The following is a 19,440-nucleotide window of genomic DNA, read 5'->3' on the forward strand; positions in this document are numbered from 1 at the left end:
AATGAAGCTACAACAGTAACATTGCGTGTACATACATGTATTATGTGCTGGCGCTTCCCTATACACAATTGTACGCTTCTATAATAGTAGGGTGGACCAGATTATCTGTGTTTTGTGATGCCAGTGTGCTTGATTTTTTTGTGATATTCTGTATATGTCAGCAACAATGTAAAAAGTACTGCTATCTGTGAATGTTTATCAATCCATCTAAATTTAGCTGTTTTTCGTGGCTAGCTTGACAAAATCCTGGAATTGTTATGGGAAGACAAGGGGACATTAACTCCTTGGTTTTGCATGAAGTAATGTACATTTTCTCATTTAGAAGCCGGCTATATACAATACATTGTATAGAATGTTTGCTGTGACTGAAGATACCAGTATGTTGCTTGTTGCCAGGTAAGTCATGTTTGCTATGGGATTGGTCTAATCAAATAACTGCTTACGACCATCAACTCTAGTTCAGAACTCATAGTTCAGAAATATCCTACATGTCCGTAAACGAAGGAAGCAGAAGACAGAAAAAATACAATGTACCTGACATCTGCTTAGGGATAAACATAAATGTGTGAAAACCAGACATGACATTAGATGTACGGTTCTCAAAATAACTTGTTTTTCCATTTCCACCTGCACATTGCCATCAATACATACTCAACAAAACACACTTGGCAATCTCTTGCAACAGCTGTTCTAATCTTGTACACCAATGTCTCTTTGTACAGAGTCAACTTCCTTACAGCTATGTATGCAGCATTGTTTCATGTACTTAATGTATATACATTTCATATCACTCATCTTCAAGCATTATGATAGTAAGTAGATGTAGATTCATGATTTATGATTATAGCACCTGTCACAAATATCCTGATATGTTCTTATTGTATTATAACACCCAGCAGTTTTTGTGATAAATCATAATTATAATAATAATCAAGAGGAATGTGTCTGAATGCATATATACATGTACAATGACAAACAGCTTTCAAGTTAAGTATTCTAGATGACCCATAACTTGACCAGTATTCTAAATAGCAACGGGCTATGATTATAGAACTTTCACGTGTGTGTAGAATAATTTCTAACTGAAAAGAAATAACACAGATACTACTGGTACACTGCAATATCAATCTATGATCATCATACTAATGATTCACTGACTGTTGTTTACTCCTACCTTATACTTGTTTTTTTCATGGCACTGTGGATCAACAAACATTATCAAAGTGTCCACTGAGGTTTTATACTTGTCAACCATGTAGTTGAATTGAGCACCACTGAACGAACAAAGACTTCACAGATAGCTAAACAAATTTCATAGATGAAAAACAATTTTTGGTACATTTTGGGTGTTTTGTTGTCTTTCAAATCATAGTTTTGCCACTTAAGAAAAATCAAGTGTCCCACAAATTCAACTTTGGTTGCTGACACTCGCTCAGCGATCACCATCCAGTGAAAACAGGCCTATCTTCTGTCAGGAACCCTGTTGTTTCTCCTGTGGTGTTGCATGTGCTGGATCCCAGTCCACCTGTCCTGTAAACCTGCGCCCCACACAGCTTACACGTGAACACGTAGAACACCCTTCCCGTAAACGGGTCGCCAAGGGCAACGGCATGACTAACATGTTCTCCCCTCCGCCTGCCGATGCTGCCGGGCATGCTGCTGGTACGTTCTCCACTCCTCAAACGTCCGTCCGCACAGTTTGCACGAGTACGCGTCGTCCGAGCCGTCGCTGTTTGTCGCCAGTTCCTCTTCTGTGTCAATCCCAGCGAACAGTGTGTCGTCCCCATACGCGAACACTGGGGACCTCTCCTCAGGCTGGATCTGGAGGTTCCTAATGTCCTGCATGGCTTCTACCTGCCTCTCCTCTCTGTGCACCGCCTCGTGTCTGTCTGTCCAGAACTCCAGCAGGGAGGAGTAGGAACAGTACCTGATGGACACCAACATTCCATTAGGTCACACTTATTATCAGAACTGCCTATTTCAAAACTGACTTGACATACTTAAGTATTCTCTCAACAAAAGGTTTCTGCAAGGGCAAAGTGTGAAAGATTTAAAAAGTGGGTTACCCCCCAGTTTCCTTAGCAGATCTGCAGTAATGTATGGATTATCTTACTGAATATTCTAAATCTAATGTTTAGATCACTCCAATTTTTCACCTCCATGACAAGAAATATTCATAGCACAAGATGTTAAACATGTGTCCACTGGAAGAGAGGTAATAAAACCACACCTGCATTTAAAAGGCAGCCCGGCGTTGTGGCGTTCCTCGTGCCTCCAGACATGGCTGATGTGTGTGGACCCGTACGGGCAGTACCTGCAGAAGTACCTCCCTCCCTCTGCCTCCCTGTCAGGCTGGGCTGCAGGCAGTGACCTCTTCATGCTGTCACTTCTGATCATCTTCAGCTCGTGCTGGGCCTTGTGCAGCTGAAGGAGACGCCAGGACTTGCTGTAGAAGTGACACTTTGCACAGCGGAACAGGCGAATTGAGAGCCGACCCTCAGCACGCAGTGGATAACGGTCACTGTTGTCAAACACAGCGTTGAGGCCTCGTTTCTTGGATACAATCCCCTCACTTTGCAACTCTTCATCCGTGGTCACGTCCTCACCATCTTCCATTGTACTGCAGACTGCATTTTGGCTTGCATCCTTGCTTGTGTCTGAAAGTCCATCTTCCTCTTCATGCAGCTTCTGGTGCTGCTTTACCTTGTACTGGAACAGGGAAGAGTAGGAACAAAAGCGACACTTGTTTGGGAGGTTGGCATTGTGGAGACGCTCGTGGCATAAGACGTGCTGACACTTGTAACTCCTGTATGGACACATTGAGCACTTGAACAAGGAAACTTGCTCTCGTTGAGGAGGCTGGTACATAGTTATACCCTCCTGGTCAACGATATCATCCTGAGTGTGCAGCTTGATGTGATCTTGCAGCTTGGCATCAGTCTTACAGGAGTAGGAACATTTGGAGCACTTGTGAGGGTAGCCAGCCTTGTGGTACGTCTTGTGCTCCTGAACAACAGACTTCTTGTAGCTGGTGTAGGGACACAGTGGGCACTTGTACACAGTGATATTTTTGGGCACAGCAGCTTGGTACACATTGTCCCCCCTGTCATGTAGCGCCTTGTGCTGCAGGAGCTTGTACAGGAACTGGCAGCTGTACGTGCACTGGTCGCACTTAAACGGGTAGTTGGCAGAGTGATACTTCTCATGAATGTTGACATGGATACGTCTGTAACTAGAGTATGGGCAAGACTGACATTTATATAATTTGAAACGCCGAGGATAGCGGGCGACCTTTTGTTTCTCTACATCAGGTTCCTTCCTGTGAGTGTTCCGCGCATGAGCCAGTACCAGGTGCTCTCTTGTTGCTGTAAACTTACAGTCTGGACATTGGTAGGTTGTCTTTTCTTTGTTCCCCAGTGGCACACTCTTACGAGCTGTGTTCTTAGATTTCACCACTGATTTTTCACAAGATATAACATTGCAATTTCTAGCACTGGATTCGTCACCAACTTCCTGGTTGTTTTTCATCAGATACAAGTGTGTTTCCATCTGCCTGTGTCGCCGCATAGTTTACTGACCCGGATGTTGCCCCCTCAGTAGGCTGTGGGGTGTAGGCCAAGTCTCGTAGGTGGATCCTGATGTGCCTGGCCATGCGATTTTGTTTGGTTGCTACGAAGCTACAGTGCCTGCACCTGTAGTCCCCGTCTTTGTAAAAGTGCTTCTCTTCCTCCTGGTGTTGAAGCTTGTGGTGTTCCCAGAGCTCGGCTAAGGTAGCAGCTTGGAAGGAACACCTGATGCACTTGTACTCGAGGACCTTCACTTTGGTGGGGAGAGGCTTGCACAAGTGCTGCTTTTGGATGTGTTCTTTCAGGTACTTTGGTCTTTCAGTGGAGAATTCACACTTGGAGCAATGGAAGACTTTGGATGTCCTGTGCCGGGAATTCATGTGAACTTGCAGGAAGCCCTCATTGTTGGTAGAGTAGTAGCAATGTTGGCACTGGTACCTATAAAGGAGGAAAATTCAAATGGCATGAATATGAAACATGCAGCACTCTTTGTCAATGCAGTTATAACTGTTTAATGCATAACACATTGCACATATGCTAAAAGGTCTCATCTGTCCTTCAACAAATAACTGTTTGGGGCACTTCCTATGTCATGATCATGTTGTACAGAAAATCTTCATTGCTTCTGTACCCAGCAGATGTTTTAGTTAGTTTGTATGTTTCCCAGCATATGCTTCTAAGGTCAGAGGATACCAGTGGGTACTAGTATGTGTATAATGTCCTTGGTATGTGCAAGAATTCAGGAAGAGTTCCTCCACATTTCCAATACATTCACAAAAACCCAAAGAGTCTGACAATTCCAATTTCTTGTTGACTTTGAAGTTGATGAATAAGGAACATACTTACCTCCCAGGGCATCCATGGACCCTCATGTGGATGGCAATCTTCCCCTCAAAGCGATCACTGTAGGAACACTTGCTGCACTTGAAGGGCAGATCAGCACCATGCTTGGCCTCATGGGACATGTGATGGAGCCTTTTGGATGTCTTGTAAGGACAGAACCTGCATGAGAGGTGATAACTGGCATACGACTTGACCAAATTAAAGACGGTTTGCTGTTTTTCTGTTTCTTGATTGGTACTGGTGGTGGCTGGGGAAGGGCCGGAGACATCTTTCACTTTCGCTTCAGTACTTTCACTTTCCCCAGTCACGTTCCTAGTCTCATCTGTCTTTCTGTTTTCTCGTCCATGACTTGACTGGTCAGCATTGTAATCTTCACTAATATTCTCCACATCCACATCTGACTCATGATCACCTTCTGTCCATGATGGTTCGAATTCTGTCTTTTCCTCCTCTTTGTCACTTCTGCTATCATGCCATTCTGTTGAGGATGTTGAGGCTTTTGTCTCTGCCTGGTGCCTCTCTTGTGAACCTTTGCATGCCTGTGAAAGTGCCAGCCCAGTGCTGTGGAGAAGGAGCAATGATCACACTTGTATTTGAAGTTGGCGTTGTGGTACTTCATGTGAGTTTTGAGGATCGCCCCCCGGTTGGTGACAAAGGGGCATTCGCTGCACCTCAGCTTATTGTTGTTGCACTGGTTGACTATGTGGTTTCTGAGTGCAACCATGGCTTTAGTGCGGAAAGGACACTTGTCACATGAAAATATCCTCTTTTCTGTGTGCAGGCCCCTGTGGATGAGGAACTGATACCTGATGTCAGTGGTGTATGTGCACTCATTGCAGCGAAACTTTCGTTCATGCATTTTATTGTGAGCTTCCATATCTTTCTTTTTGCCTGTAGAGTATGAACAGTGCTTGCAGCAGTGCAGCAATCTGGCACGATGCCTCCTCTGGTGTACTGTGTAGTTACTCTCAATCACTGTGCTGTACGGACACAAGGAGCACCTGAAGACCTGGGTCCCGTCATGCTCCTTCAGGTGACTCACCAGCAGCTCCTTGTCTGACGTCTTCAAGTCACACCGGTCGCAGCTGTACATCCCATCGGCCGCGTGGGACGCCTGGTGAAGCAACAGGCAGACTTTCTTCTCGGTGGAGTACGAACATTCCTGGCAAACAAACGCCCCCTTGACACCATGGTACCTGGAGTGTTGGGTCAGGTCTGTTTCCCGTTCACATGTGTAGGAACACTGCGTGCACTTGAAGGGAAGGCCCGCCCCATGCTTCTGTACATGATCTTGTAACCTATGAAGATCCTGGGCTACAAATGGACACTGGGGACACTTTGTTCTTTGGTAACGCCAACTGCCAAATAATGCAGAATTGACACCAGATGTAGGGGCATCGTTATTTGATCCTTTTGACCACACAGGTTTGACTGGCTGTTGTTTTTTATGATGGTTGACTTCGTGCCAGGCTAGTGAACACTCTGAGGTGGCTACAAAGTCACACATCAGGCATCGAAGATCTGCTTTATTCTCATGCAGCTTCAAGTGTTTGCTAAGGTGCTTTTTATTCTCACACGAGTAAGTGCAGTACTTGCATTTCTGAGAGTGATTTGCGTCATGTTTTAGTCTGTGCACCTTTAGGTCTGTTTTACTCATTGTTTCAAAGGGACAAAGTGGACACGTGTGCGTTTTTTGGCCACTATGTCGAGTAGTGTGAATCTTGAGTCTATGAGAGTTATCTGTGACATAATCACACTGATCACACTTGAATGTCTTCCGACCAAAATGCATGGCCTTGTGTTTGAGCAGCCTGTACTTCTCATCAGTGGCGAAGCTACACTGGTTACACTTGAAGGACCCTGCATATCCATGGAGCTTCTTGTGGTCCTCTATGATGTATGATCGGGTATGAGAGAAATTACAGAAGGGGCATTTGTAGACTTCATTTGCACCATGCCACGACAGGTGGACAATCATTGATTTTGGCTGAATAGTTTTGTACGGGCAGAGTTTGCATCCGTAGAGCTCATTTTCAGCATATACTTTGCCTTTGTAACGGCGTAAGAATGGCAGATTTTTAGAGAAATGCTCATGATTATTGTGTTTCTCCTTCAGATGTTCCTTCAATGCATTTGCATCCTTAGTCTCAAAGGTCTTACACATGTTACATTTCATTATCCCCATACTTGAGTGCTTTGCCTTGTGAACAAGATGTAAAAAGAGATTGTCAGTGTTGAAATGGCAGTACTGGCATTTGTACTTGAAACGACCATGCCCGTGTAGTCGCCTGTGGTTTTCTAGGTGCTGTCGTTCTGAACATGAAAACGAGCACCAGCGACATTTCAGGGCTTGCTTAGCTGAGTGGAAGCTCTGGTGTTGGAGAAGGTTTGCCCTGCCTGTGCCTATGAATGAACAGAGGTCACACTTGAACTGATTCTCACTTGTGTGAGTTTGCCAGTGTTCTTTGAAGAGGGATTCATTGCTGGTTGTATAATCACACTGGTCACAGAGTATTGTCTTGTCATTGGTGTGTACAGAAAGGTGAATTAGGTGGTCCACATGGGTCGCTGATGAATGTTCACACTGATCACACTTCACTTGGCATTCCTCCACACAATCAGTGTTACTCTGATCGGTGCTCTCTTCCTCGTGGGTTACACTCAAAACGTCTGCCTGCTCTTCAGAATCATCTGCACTATCACTGTCTGCCTCATGCTTGTCCATTGCTGGGTCCAACCTTTCTCCAACCGTGTCAGATGATTGTTGAAGACTAGGAGACTGCCCAGCCTCTTCATCTATGACACAAACATCTAGTTCCTCTTCGTCTGTTCCATCCTCTTCCTCAGCACTTTTACTGCTATCGACACTGACTACATCTTCATCCTGTTGAGGTGGGCTCTTTTTCTTGACTGGAAGGGTAGAAGTAGCTACTGTAAAGCCCGACAGTACATGCTGCTTCCTTATGTGTGTGTTGGCAACACGATAACTGCTGGTGGTGAAGCTGCAGTGGGGGCACCTGTGCCAGTTTTTCTTGTCATTATGCAGCTGGACATGTGACCTCAGCAGTGAGGCACTTCTACAAGAGAAGGTGCAGAGTTTGCATTTTTCTGCCAAGTTTGCTTGGTGATACCTCCGGTGCTTTTGTAGATGATGGGACTGGATAGCCCTGAAGGGACAATCGGGGCAGGCGTACGGTCTCTCGCCAGTGTGGAGCCTGACGTGGACCTTCATGTCCCGAGGACGAGTTGTGCTGTGATCGCAGTAATCACAGTAGATCCTCTTACCTGCTGGCTTGGAAGGCTCTGTTGTTTTGTACTGCCCCGATCCTGTCATAACCAGCCTAATACCCGGGACTGGTTTGCTCGTCTTTTCTGAATCTACCTTGCCATCAATGTCGAAATCATCACCATGCGATGTCTCAGGATCATCCCCTTCTGTTACAGTGTTGACAACACCTTCACTATCCCTCCTGCTCTTTTCTGTTTCTACCCTGTTCTTCTTACTGTGGATATGCAAAAGTGTGTGAACACGTATGTAGTACCCCCTGGTTGCAGTGTAGGAGCAATACTTGCACTTGAAGGGGAGGTCTGCCTTGTGGTTGTTGGTGTGGTTTACCAAGGCTCTTTGCCTCTCTGCCACGTACGGGCACTCATCACATTTGTACCGCTTGAATTTTCTTCGTTCATGTGCACGTAGATGCAGACTCAGGTTATGCACATTGAGGGTGGAAAATTCACATTCATCACAGTGAAACGCTTTTTCGCCTGAGTGTTTAGCTTCATGGACAAGCAGCAGATATTTTTTGTCTGTCGTGTAGGAACAGGTTGAACAACTGAAAGGCTTTTGTTGAACTGAAGGCTCCACCAGTTTATCCTTTCTACTGTCCCCTTGCTTCATTCCAACTTTGCCCCTGCTGAGATGCTTATTCTTATGGCTTCTGAAAATAAACCTTGAGTTTGTAAAGAACTGACACCTGTTGCATTGGAAGACTCGTAGGTTTTTGTGCTCAGCTTGGTGACACATCAGTGCATGTTGACTACATGCAGTGTGCTCGCAATACTTGCATTTGTACACTGTAGTGGGCTTAGGCCTAGATTTTGCTTCTTGCCCTGGCTTTTGTTTGTGAAGCCTATGGTGCTTTGTCAGCACAGACTGACGGACAGTTGTGAATGTACAAAACTTACACTTCAGGGGGAAGTTTGCAGAGTGAGCCTTCATGTGGCTCCTCACGTTTCCCTGATGGGCTGAAACAAAAGGACACTTGGGATCCTTTGTGCAGACGTAAGGCTTCTGCCCAAGGTGGACAAACAGGTGTTCCTTTAGGGAAACACTGTGTCTGCTCTTAAAGTCACACTGATCACAACGGTATATCATGTCACGGTAGTGTTTGGCTGCATGTAGGAGCAGCGTATACCGGTCTTTGGCATAGAAGGAACAGTGTTTACAGTTAAAGTTTTCACCGTCGTCATTGCTGTCTTTGTCCTCAGCTTCCCTACTATCCAACTGTTGAGTTGGTGTTTCCATTTTGGTGGCTTCAAGACTGTCATTGGTTTCAGAGGCACTGCAATGATCCTCTAAATCATCCAGTTTCCTTCTGCTGCTCTTTGACGTGGCACTTGTCTTCTGATCAAACCTGTTGTGGATGCCATGAACATTCATGTGGGCAGACAGAGGACTTTGTCCTTTGGTTGAGAAAGAACATAGGTGGCACTGAAAGGGAAGGTTTGCATTGTGATTTTTTTTGTGTCTGTCAAGAGACTTAGCGTGTGCAGTTCTGTAAGGGCAATGTGTGCATTTGAACGGCTTTTGGCCATCATGGGTCCAAAGATGGCTCTGAAAGTTGCGCTTGTCCATAGTCACAAGATCACACTGGTCACATCTCATCCTGTTATCCTCATAGTGTTCTGCTTGGTGCTCCAGCAGATAATACTTGCCTTCTCTGGTTGTGAAGGAGCACATTGAACAGAACAGCTCCGGTTCAGTTGCACGGGATTTGGATGTTTTCTGACAAACAGTAGGGTTTGAACTGTCTACCTCGTGCAGTTTCTTATGCCTTGTGAGGATGTTCCTGTGGTCACTACTGAAGGAGCATTTACTACAACTGTAGATATGATTGTCCTTGTGCATCTCTGCATGCCGTTTCAACTTGGCGGTGTGCTTCGTTTGGAAAGGGCACTCACTGCAGAAGTAGGTTTTGAGATGAGCCTTTTGATGTTTGACCAAACCTAATCTTGTTGGTGCCCAAAATGGACACCTTGAACACTCATGCCGCCTCGGCCCAATCTTCTCTCTGAACACATTGTGCTTCTGCTGGGCACAGCTCCCCTTGCGCAGGTGTCTCCTCAAGTTGTCAAGATAGTAACTTGTGAACCCACACTCACAAGTCCAGAGCTTTTTTTCCTTCTTCTTTTTCTTCCTTGTACTGTTGCTTGAACTGACTACCTCACACTGGATATCAGCACCTGGGTCAGCTGTTGTTTCAGCTGTGGTTTCTGCTGTACTTCCAGGTGCAGCAGAATTGGTGTTATCTGGGGAAGCACTGGTCTGTGACTGTTGCCTTTCATTACCAGTTGATGTAATACAATCAGCCATTGCAGAACTAGGCTGCAAGGTTGCAACTGAAAAGTCGCCCATCAACTGGGCAAAAATATTTCTCGACTGATGACTGGAGTCCCTGTTACCTGGAGGGACATTGTTTCTTGCCACAGTTTCTTGGAACAAGTTCTGTTCAGGTTTTCCATCTGAGCTCAAAGGTTTGTTCTCCAAAGAAGCATTGGAAATGGAAGACTGGCTGTTATCAATACGCGGTTCACTCTGTGGTACTTTGCCTGTTGCACTTTCTATGTCTGATCTCTGGTCTTCTAACTGAGCAAATATTTCTTCTCTATGTGTGTGTGCTCTTCCATCTTCTTGTTCATTGTCACTTTCAATCAATATCACTGCCTCCTTTTCTCCACCACTATCAGCACACTCTCCATCTGAAATCTCTATTGTCTCTTCTTGATTGTCATGTTTCTGATCACTTTTTTCCCCTCTTGGGTCTAAAGTACTGGAGGTGTTGGCAAACTTTTTTCTATTGCTGTGTGTTTCCGCATGCTTTTTCATCTGGCCAATGGATGTTGTAGTGTAGCTACAGAAGTTACACTGGAAGCACTGTTTCCAGGTATGTGTACTGTGATGGTTGTTCAGTTGGCCTGCCGTGGGAAAACTCTGGTCACACTCTCCGCAGGTGAACTGTGGCTTGTCGTTGGATTCTGCTGGGGATTCCATCATTTTTGATGACCAGATGCTCTTTTTTTTCAAGAAGTCACCTGAAATTCAAGAAACAAGATGTACATGTAAGTTGAGACAAAAATATCATCACACCTACAAACATCATGATTGAAGTTCACATGTCCACCCACTAGGGGTCCTCGTAGGACTAGCTGTCAAGGACCACCTGTCTATATGGCACATGCTTTTGCAAATACATGTACATGTACAATACATCAGTAATCTGTGCTAAGAATTTTCCACAATTATCATGTAAGAGTCTGCATTTTAAACCTAACAGGTGAGTCAGGTGACCCTGTTGAAAATTCATTGCTTAGGCTTCTCACAGTGCCCATAGCTACCAATCTGAGGTGTTTAATAGTATCTAGGAAGCCGATTATCCAAATTACTCTCTCTCTCCTCTGTTTAATCAGGCCATGTTGATTTGATTATATGGATGACATCCGCGCGCGCATGAATTTTCGGCCGTTTCCAAAAAAAAAAAGTTTTCAACCATACTGTAAATCGTGCAAAACAGTTGCTTAATGAGCAAAAATATACCATAAGTTGCAAGGAAAACATTTAGAAACGATACCAATGTCGTAGAATGCCAAAATCAAAGGAAAAAGGAAAAAATGTAAAGAAATGAATTCGAAGAGTAGATTATTCGCCATAACATATTCTGTGCCATTTGTTCAACCTTCATGACCACGTAGATTTCATTGTGAAAGCGACTTTTTTTTTTTGCAAAACTTTTTTTTTTATTCGCACGCGCGCATCAGTTTTGGGGTTCCCAGAGGATGTCATCCATATAATCAAATCAACATGGCCTCACTATAAACAACTAAAAAAAAAACAGATTTACATAATATATATCCTAAAGAATCAGACCAGGTTGGCTTGTTTCTTCCAAATTCTCTGCAACAAGTTTCTGATTCCATGCAGATGGTGCTTGGGAGCGCACCAACTGTAAATTATGAAATGTCTGCAGCAGTTTTATTTTCACAGTTTTCTCTTTATTTGAAATTATGACACTGCGAATATTGCATATCTATTGTAATACAGTATTGTTTCCACTGTGAACTTCAAACACTGTTAAAACCTCCTTTTCCCTCATACAGCAAAATATACCACGCCTACAATAAATGCATTTACAGTGTTCTCTATATGTGCTTTCCTGGTCCATCCCTATTGTAGGTCAAAGGACCTGGCCTTTGGAGTCCCAACCAATACACACAGTACACACAGCCCCTTACACATTCACAAAGAACTCAAACATGTAACTTGATATTACACCTACCATCCACAAATCCCTCAGGACCAGAATCACATAGAACCATACATATAACTTCATCACACTACATCATCATCTGACATCAGAGATATAGGAATAAAGATTAATAGAGGTCTATGGTTAATCTTTACTTACTAGCCAGTAGCCATTCTACTTTGGGGTCAAAGATCAAACACTGGTACATACACACACAAAATGTATGTGGGCTGCAGTGCCTCAGAGAGGAACATTGTTTAAAACTGTCAGTCCCAGGTTAATTGAGAACCACACCATGGTATATACCTACACACACATTCTCCAAATAGGTGGAGGGATTGGTGACCTGTGAGTGGAGTATCAAGTCTAGCATTGAAAGAGGAGTTCTCACTGGCCACAACATTGGTTCTTGGGAAAGAAACTTTGTTACAAGTTACAACATTACTGTAAATTGTAAAACTTTTGTGCCACTTTTATTTTCTTGCTTTTCATGATTCTTCATTGCAAGTATGTCTTCCTTATATGCCGACTGTACTATAGAATTGTTTCAACTGCCTCCTTTTCGCTCCTACTGCAAAAGTTTTATGATTTACAGTACTCACATTGACAGGTGTGCCAGCATTGAGCATAGAGCATCTAACACCATGGAAGATATAGCTGATACATGTGCAACCCAACTGACACTGTCCGGTGCAGAAACTCATTCTTGGTACATGTAAGAAGCTCAGTTACTATCATTGCATTCAGAGGTGTAGAAATTTCAACAGTTCTTTTTTATTGACTTGATTTTGGGACAAGGCGGGGGGGGGGGTGAGGGGGCACATACATGAATGCATGAAATCACAATTTAGCAGTCGTTTACATGTACCTTATACATACATGTACATTGTATACTTTACGCAATATATAAAAGGGTTTGAATGAACTGTAGTTCTGTTATCAAAAGCAAGTCCTTTGGGAGATCTGCATATAACAGTTACCTTTCATGAGCTGATCACATGACAATGCCTATCCCCCACCTATGTGCGTAACCTTACCCTTACAAGTTATAAATCAGCAGCAGGCTGACAGGTTTGTATAAAAGACAGCGAGGAGCCAGTTCTACTGTTACAGGCACACCTATACACTGGGTTTTGCCCAAGGTCAGAAACACTCCTACGTCTATTCATATGCAAATAATCTGATGCCAACCTGCACAAATGTTGTTGCTTACTCTCCAAGTGGAGGATGACTGGGGAGATTGTGACCTTCTTATATATAACCGTTATATGTGCTGTTTTCTGACAGACAGCCCAATCAATCAATTGGTGGCCTGTTGGATAGTATCTTGCCTATTGCATACTGCCTTCCATGCTGGCTACCACTCTGCTTTAACAGAAAGATCTGCTTGGGGTCGGGATAAGTTGTTCCTGCCACTGTGCCAGTGCAAGGACCTTGGCCAGTGTAATTGAGAGCTCAGTACCCCAAAAATGTAATGTTGACATAATAAAACCAAGGACATTATCCTATACATATAACGTTTTACATTAATGTCCTTGGTAAGAGCCATAACACACAAAAAACGTTTGAGTGCCACATTTTTTTTTTTTGTTTCACATAAATATAACATTAAACCAAGGACATTATGTATAATGTCCTTGATTAAACCAATTTTAGGTGAAGCACACCAGTTCTGTACCTTAGATACAAGCTCTGTAAGACTGAACAGAGTATAAGTTTTGATCCACTCACACTGGACCGCTTCACTTTTGGATAGATTGGACCTGCTTGAGGTGTGGCTCCTGCTTTACATCCAATCTAGGACATCCTATGTACTCAATTTCACCTGAATCGACTGAGGAAACACACATGTTGGTGTCAAATGCCTTCTCCAAGGACAGAACACTGGGGTCTGCTAGGTCAGCTAGGCCAGCTAGAATCTAAAGTATAACCTTTAGATTCAAAAGCCATTCTTATGGATCAGAAATTTATTCTATGACTTGCTAAAATATCAGCAAATACATTTTGTGTAGCAAATCTGTTTCGTCTTCAAACGAAAATCCACTTCACCTTAACGTTACTCCCCTGCGCGGCCCAGCGCGAACAGCAAGAACACCTGACGGGCCCCTTCTTGGAGAAACCGCGAAGCTCCTTTGAGTGACAAACTGTTCTCATGGACAGGCTATCGATCGTGCGAACTGCTTTCACTAGGATATGGAAAGACAGCGCTGGAAAAACCCCGACTTCCCGCCGCCGCCTTCTCCATCAGCTCACCGACCCTGCACGGCGCGGCGCGGCAGACATGTTGGATTTTGCGCAACGGCCACGATCAATCACGCCAAAACATTTTCCTATAGATCCTCTTTAAGATGTTGTATCTGTTCAACAACGAGACATTGGTTACATATGTAACGTTACCGATATGCTAAAGGGTATATTATCTCTGTTATCTGTCGGTAAACGCAGTGTTCAGGTTTGTTGGTTGAGAAATTTATGGACCCACCGGACTACATCCCGCCCACACCATCAAAATGTTTGGTTTTAAATGCCGACGTTGCCTTGTTGTGGGCGGGACGAAAAAAGCGGAACTAATCGTCTCGTAGCTACTGCTTCCCGTTTCTGCCTGTCATTGGCGTTTCTCGTTGCTGTCAATACTGTTTCTTCCATATGTAGGACGACACATTAGTCAAGTACAATCCACAATCCGCACAAAAAGGGCAACTTCTCATCTGCCTCAGCCCGGACTGTACGAGACATCAGGCCATGCATGCATGCCAGCTGAGACAACACTACGGTAAACCTTGGGCAGGTGTTTAGCTAAAAAAAGAAAGAAAAGAAACTATTTCCGACATCAACATATGAATTACCCAAGTCCTCAGCACACAAACTGTGCATGAATAGTAAGAATACGGCTGTCAACTCACCATTGGCAGGATATAGTCGAATCCTCTGTAGAAACAACTTCGGCTTTCATCAAGTCAAGTACACACACGCCACCGGTACTCCAATCAGGATCGCTCCTCTGTCCCGACCATGCTGATCGTGTGGCAATCTCTTCTTGCCTACAGTTGCTTCAGCTACGTTAACGTTGTTAAAGGAATGGAAACAAGGTCCGATTTTGACCAGCAGTGTCTGTAGTCAGTTCCTGATCCCATGCCGAACGTAAAAGGCAGAGGACTGACCTGAAGCCTGCATGCAAAACATCTCTCCAACGGCACCGGAAGTACGGGTCAAGGGGAGTTCAATGGGCAGCGCCATTGCATATAACAGGGAAGGCAGGCATCTTAAAGTTGTCACACTGTGCTGTGAAGTGCATGTATTGATTTTACTGTCGGAGTAAGATTATACAGAACAAATTATGCAGCTAGTCATGTGTATAACAGGAATCCTCCCTGTTCGGGACCTATAACGGTCCCTCCCTACAGATGCAAATCATTCTGAGGGCCGCTAGGGGCGCGATTTAATCAGGCTGATGATAAACCAAAGAGCTCTGAGGTTTAAAATCTTTATTTCTCACAACCTCCTTGATAACTTGTACTAGTTTCTTAAATTAAGCTAGCAATTGGGGATGTAGTGTTAAACGTGCAGTGAATTACAGTTTAGAAATCTTCTTGTCCTGAGTGAACCCAAGAAGCTTTCATCACAAGGTCCTCGGATCCTTGGTGGACTCAGCCTGAGATTGATATCTCCAAGAAGATCTTGGTAATGCAGTGTGTATCACGTGGTAGCCAGTGACATTAGGGAGCCAGCTGGCGGAAACAACGGAGGATGGCACCCAGGCAGTAGTGTGTATTCTGTATCTGTATAGCCGGTATAACAGCCTTTCGGCGTAACACACCACCTAAATGGGCACCTTGCCACCGTATGATCTGCTTGGAGAAATTCATAGAATGATGCAATATGTCAGTCTCCGCAGGTGTCATTGCAGAACCAGAGTTACAACCCGCCTACAACCAGAGTGTCCGCATGGATTAGATATACACATTAATTTCCATCAATCTGTCGATGATGACCATTGAAAACGTCAGCACAGGTATCAACAGATTTACTGCAGTGGACTTCAATTCCTAATGACGTTTTTCAATAAGGATCATACTCTACATGACTGTAAGCGAGTGATTGACTTGATCATGTCTTCTCAGTGTGATGATATATATCGATAACGAACCTAGCTAACTATATATAGCTGCTTATATACACTAATTGATACCCGCATTTAAAGAACTCGACACGTTCATGTATAGTCAATTTTATTTTAGTTGCCATGCGACCACCGCACAAAACTTTTCGGAAAGATTTCCCAGACCTGAACAATAACTTCACTAAAATCAAAGGTTACCAATGAATTATTTTGTGACACATTGAAGAAGTGCCATCACTTGCTATTTACAAGTTGTACTTAGTGGAAAACTTCGCTCAATGATGACTCATTAAAAATCTATACTGTTGTACATTCACAACTGTTACAAACATATGTTGTCTCGATTGAAGATTAGATTTTCTGAGCTATTATTGCTTCAACAGTTCTGACAGGCTTGGGGCCTTGGAGGGGTCGGAGGTTGGCTGCAGCGTGCTCTGCGCACTGACACCGGCTGGCCCTTCATGTGAGATATCGGAAATGAAGGTGTCCAGCTCCACTTCTGAAAAGGCGCCGAGGGGGTCCAGAGGTTCTCCGGAGGGCGGGTGGTTCTCCATGGAGGTGCCTTCTCCCTCGGTTCCATCAAGGGACGCGAAGATGCCTTCGTCGAAGTCCGTCATGTCTCTCTCGATGTTTTGGATGTCGTGGCTGGACGTGCCCACAGGGTTATTCGTGCCCGCCCCTGTTGGTTTGTTCACCGCTGACATGACGACGTCTTGGCGGAGCCCCTTGGACGCGTGAACCAGCGGGTCTCGGTGGTCCTCGGGCTTGTCGTCCGTAGTGACCCGTCGGTGCCAGTCGTCGGTGAAAGTGACGGTACCCCCAAGCTGCTTAGGCGGCAAGCCTACCTTGTTGCCCGAGGGCGCCTGCCCATGTGTGGCGGTGGAGGAATACGAAGAGACGCTGGCGATTTTAATCACTTTCGACGGCACGGCCTTCCTCGTGAGACCCAGCGCAGGACTGCCCTGTACAGGAGAAGTTGGCTGCAAAAACTTTGTAGCTTGAGAGGCCGACGTAGTCAGGTCACTGAGAAAACGCTGCATGATGTACTCGTCTCCGCTGAGCGTAGCTTGCTTTGCTGGAGGCATGAGCACTGGTGCCGTGGACGGGACGGACGTCACGACCCGGTATGCCACAGACGGCATCTGTCCTGTTGTAGAGTATACAAAATCCCTTAGGTTTGACTCACAACATCAACAATATCGACGGTTCCCACAGCCACACTCACCTCCCTCAAAATGTAGAAATACGAATAAATGCAAATGCTACGGTAGTTCACGGATATGCCGCCACTCTCTCATTGGTCAAACCACTAATTGCCATTCTCTCATTGGTTGAACTGCTGATTGGGATGAATCCTTCTTTTAGCATGTCCAACGATGATAGGTCTATTCTAATCACCTGAAGCAGCAGAAAGGGTGCCCGGTGGCCGCGCAGGCAGAAGAAGTGGGTACGTCACACCATTCGTGGCTCTGTACTGGAAAACTGCCCGCCCAGGGTACAGCACTGAGGGAGGTGATGCCATCTTCTTTCTCTTCACTGGCCTCGGCTGGTACACCCATCCTTTGGAAAGGTTAGAAATACATTTCTTGGAATAGTTGCCAAAGCTCATCATATCATCATCGTCTTGAAATGATGTGGTGTAGGTACGTAGTGTTGTCACTTCACTTAAAACTTCAACAACTGATTACATGGTATTTTGTGTCAAAAAAAGATGATTAAAGGGTCTGTTAGATAGCAAATGGTATCACGTGGATGATTGTAAAGAAACTAGTATGCTTTTTCTTTGTACCTGGGTGATCCTTCTTGTGCAGTGACTTCAGGCGACACGCCTCTTCATAATAAGGTTTCTTGTCTTCGTTGGTGAGCTCGTGACTCCACTTCTCCCCGAGCTGGCAGCTGATGTCCGCGTTGTTGGCCCTGGGGTGAGAGCGGGCGAGGGCTGGCCGGTGGATCCGGGCCCACACCATAAAGGCGTTCATGGGACGCTTCACATGACTCTCCCGTGCTTGCTCGATGGGGTCTGTCCCTGCTGTGTCAAGGCAAGCAGCGCTCATAGAAAAGTGACATAGTCATATGGAGTTGAAAGCTTGATAAAGGGTAAATCAGTCATCATCAACCGAGCTGAAGCATGATTCTTTTCAAGTAACTTTTAGTTGTATAGCTAAGCACACCGTATTCTTCAAGAAGTGTGTCGGTTCCTTTTACGTGCAGAGGTATGGCGAGAAGACCTTATAAATCTTCATAAGATGTCCTGTATATGCACACAATGCAAACTAAATGATAAGTGTGATGGTGCGCAAGCCACCTAACACAATGAACACTACGCGCTACAATTAACAATTAATCTTTCTGTTGTAGAACAAGGAAACAATCAGGTCGAAAACAATTGACCAAGACAATTAGTCTGAAACAACAAATAACAATCCCTACTGTTTCCACACAACTGTGTTTCAAGTCGACATCGTTACTCACCAGCCGATATGTTCCTTATCCCGTTATTAACGGCCACAAGGCTTGAGTGGGGTGCCGATGTGTTCACGGCGTTTTGAAGGGCCAATGCCGTGGTGGTGGAGGTGCCCACAAGGTGCAGGGGCGTCGTTGTGGCGTACACAGTTTCTCTTCTCGGGGTTTGAGTGAAGAGGGTTCTCGGGTGGATTATCTTTAAGGGCTGTTTGGCCGTTTCCAGCACTTTTGTTGCATCTGGCTTTTCTTGAGACGACGAGGGTATCCTCGCAAGGCATCGCAGGGTCGAGGAGGCTGATTCGTCATTCCTCACACTGGACATGCCATGAACAACCATGTGGGCTTCAGTAGTTGATACTTCGGCTTCTGTCTTCAATTTCTTTGTGGGAGACTCAGAACTCAGTTTGTTTTCATCCTCCATTATGCTATGAATGTGATGACGAACTTTCTGACCGAATACCGTCGAAAGTTTGTCTTGCTACCAAGGTAGCGTTTGTCCGTTGGCGTCTCTACGTTCGACGCGTCCGACAATGACCTGTTGTCAAGGACGTGTCTATATTCTAACAATGATCGTGACGTCATTTCATTTACTTGTAATAATACAACAGTCAACTAAAGTTTTCTAGTCTTCCCATAATGATAATGCTATGATAGATAACATTGTCTTTCCTTATATAATCAAGAAATACATGTACTTGCAGCTTATACTGCAAATGTAACAGTACAGTACGAGGACACCGAAGACCCGTTCGCTATTTTCAACAGGAAAAGTACAAGTTTCATATTGATTGATTTCCAATTTGATATTCTTTTTGTCAATTTCATATTATCAAAGAAAGGTGCAATAAAAATGATGTAATTCCCATCGAAATCCAACATTGTAACTGTCGTTACCGGTCAGCCCGCCTTACGAAGAAAAACGTAA

At 44.6% G+C, this 19,440-nt stretch overlaps 2 protein-coding genes across 2 annotated transcripts; both read right to left on the minus strand.

Moving 5' to 3' along the window:
* Position 1: 1 nt before the first annotated feature.
* On the minus strand, positions 2-15,149 carry LOC109475476. The gene is given in 9 exon segments (XM_019776094.1): positions 2-1,515; positions 1,517-1,546; positions 1,548-1,631; positions 1,633-1,927; positions 2,231-3,522; positions 3,524-4,004; positions 4,413-4,902; positions 4,905-10,721; positions 14,836-15,149. Coding segments are annotated over 8 exon segments (8,505 nt in total). The 5' UTR covers positions 10,684-10,721; positions 14,836-15,149; the 3' UTR covers positions 2-1,461.
* A 999-nt stretch (positions 15,150-16,148) lies between these two features.
* On the minus strand, positions 16,149-19,392 carry LOC109475499 (transcription factor SOX-30-like). The gene is made up of 4 exons (XM_019776132.1): positions 18,525-19,392; positions 17,842-18,081; positions 17,451-17,612; positions 16,149-17,199 (listed from the first exon to the last, which is right to left on the minus strand). Exons 1-4 carry the CDS (start codon positions 18,934-18,936, stop codon positions 16,421-16,423), a joined length of 1,593 nt encoding a protein of 530 aa, XP_019631691.1. The 5' UTR covers positions 18,937-19,392; the 3' UTR covers positions 16,149-16,420.
* Between the last annotated feature and the right edge of the window lie 48 nt (positions 19,393-19,440).

The sequence above is a fragment of the Branchiostoma belcheri genome, unplaced genomic scaffold (assembly GCF_001625305.1).
Source record: "Branchiostoma belcheri isolate BF01 breed outbred unplaced genomic scaffold, Haploidv18h27 scaffold34, whole genome shotgun sequence".
NCBI classification, from domain to species: domain Eukaryota; kingdom Metazoa; phylum Chordata; class Leptocardii; order Amphioxiformes; family Branchiostomatidae; genus Branchiostoma; species Branchiostoma belcheri.

Excerpts from the sequence above, each read along its gene's own strand:
- LOC109475499 (XM_019776132.1), bottom strand. The coding sequence starts at position 18,936 with ATGGAGGATGAAAACAAACTGAGTTCTGAGTCTCCCACAAAGAAATTG. Across the intron at positions 18,082-18,524 it reads GATAAGGAACATATCGGCTG|CAGGGACAGACCCCATCGAG; the intron begins GTGAGTAACGAT and ends GCCTTGACACAG. Across the intron at positions 17,200-17,450 it reads CACCCTTTCTGCTGCTTCAG|GACAGATGCCGTCTGTGGCA; the intron begins GTGATTAGAATA and ends ACTCTACAACAG.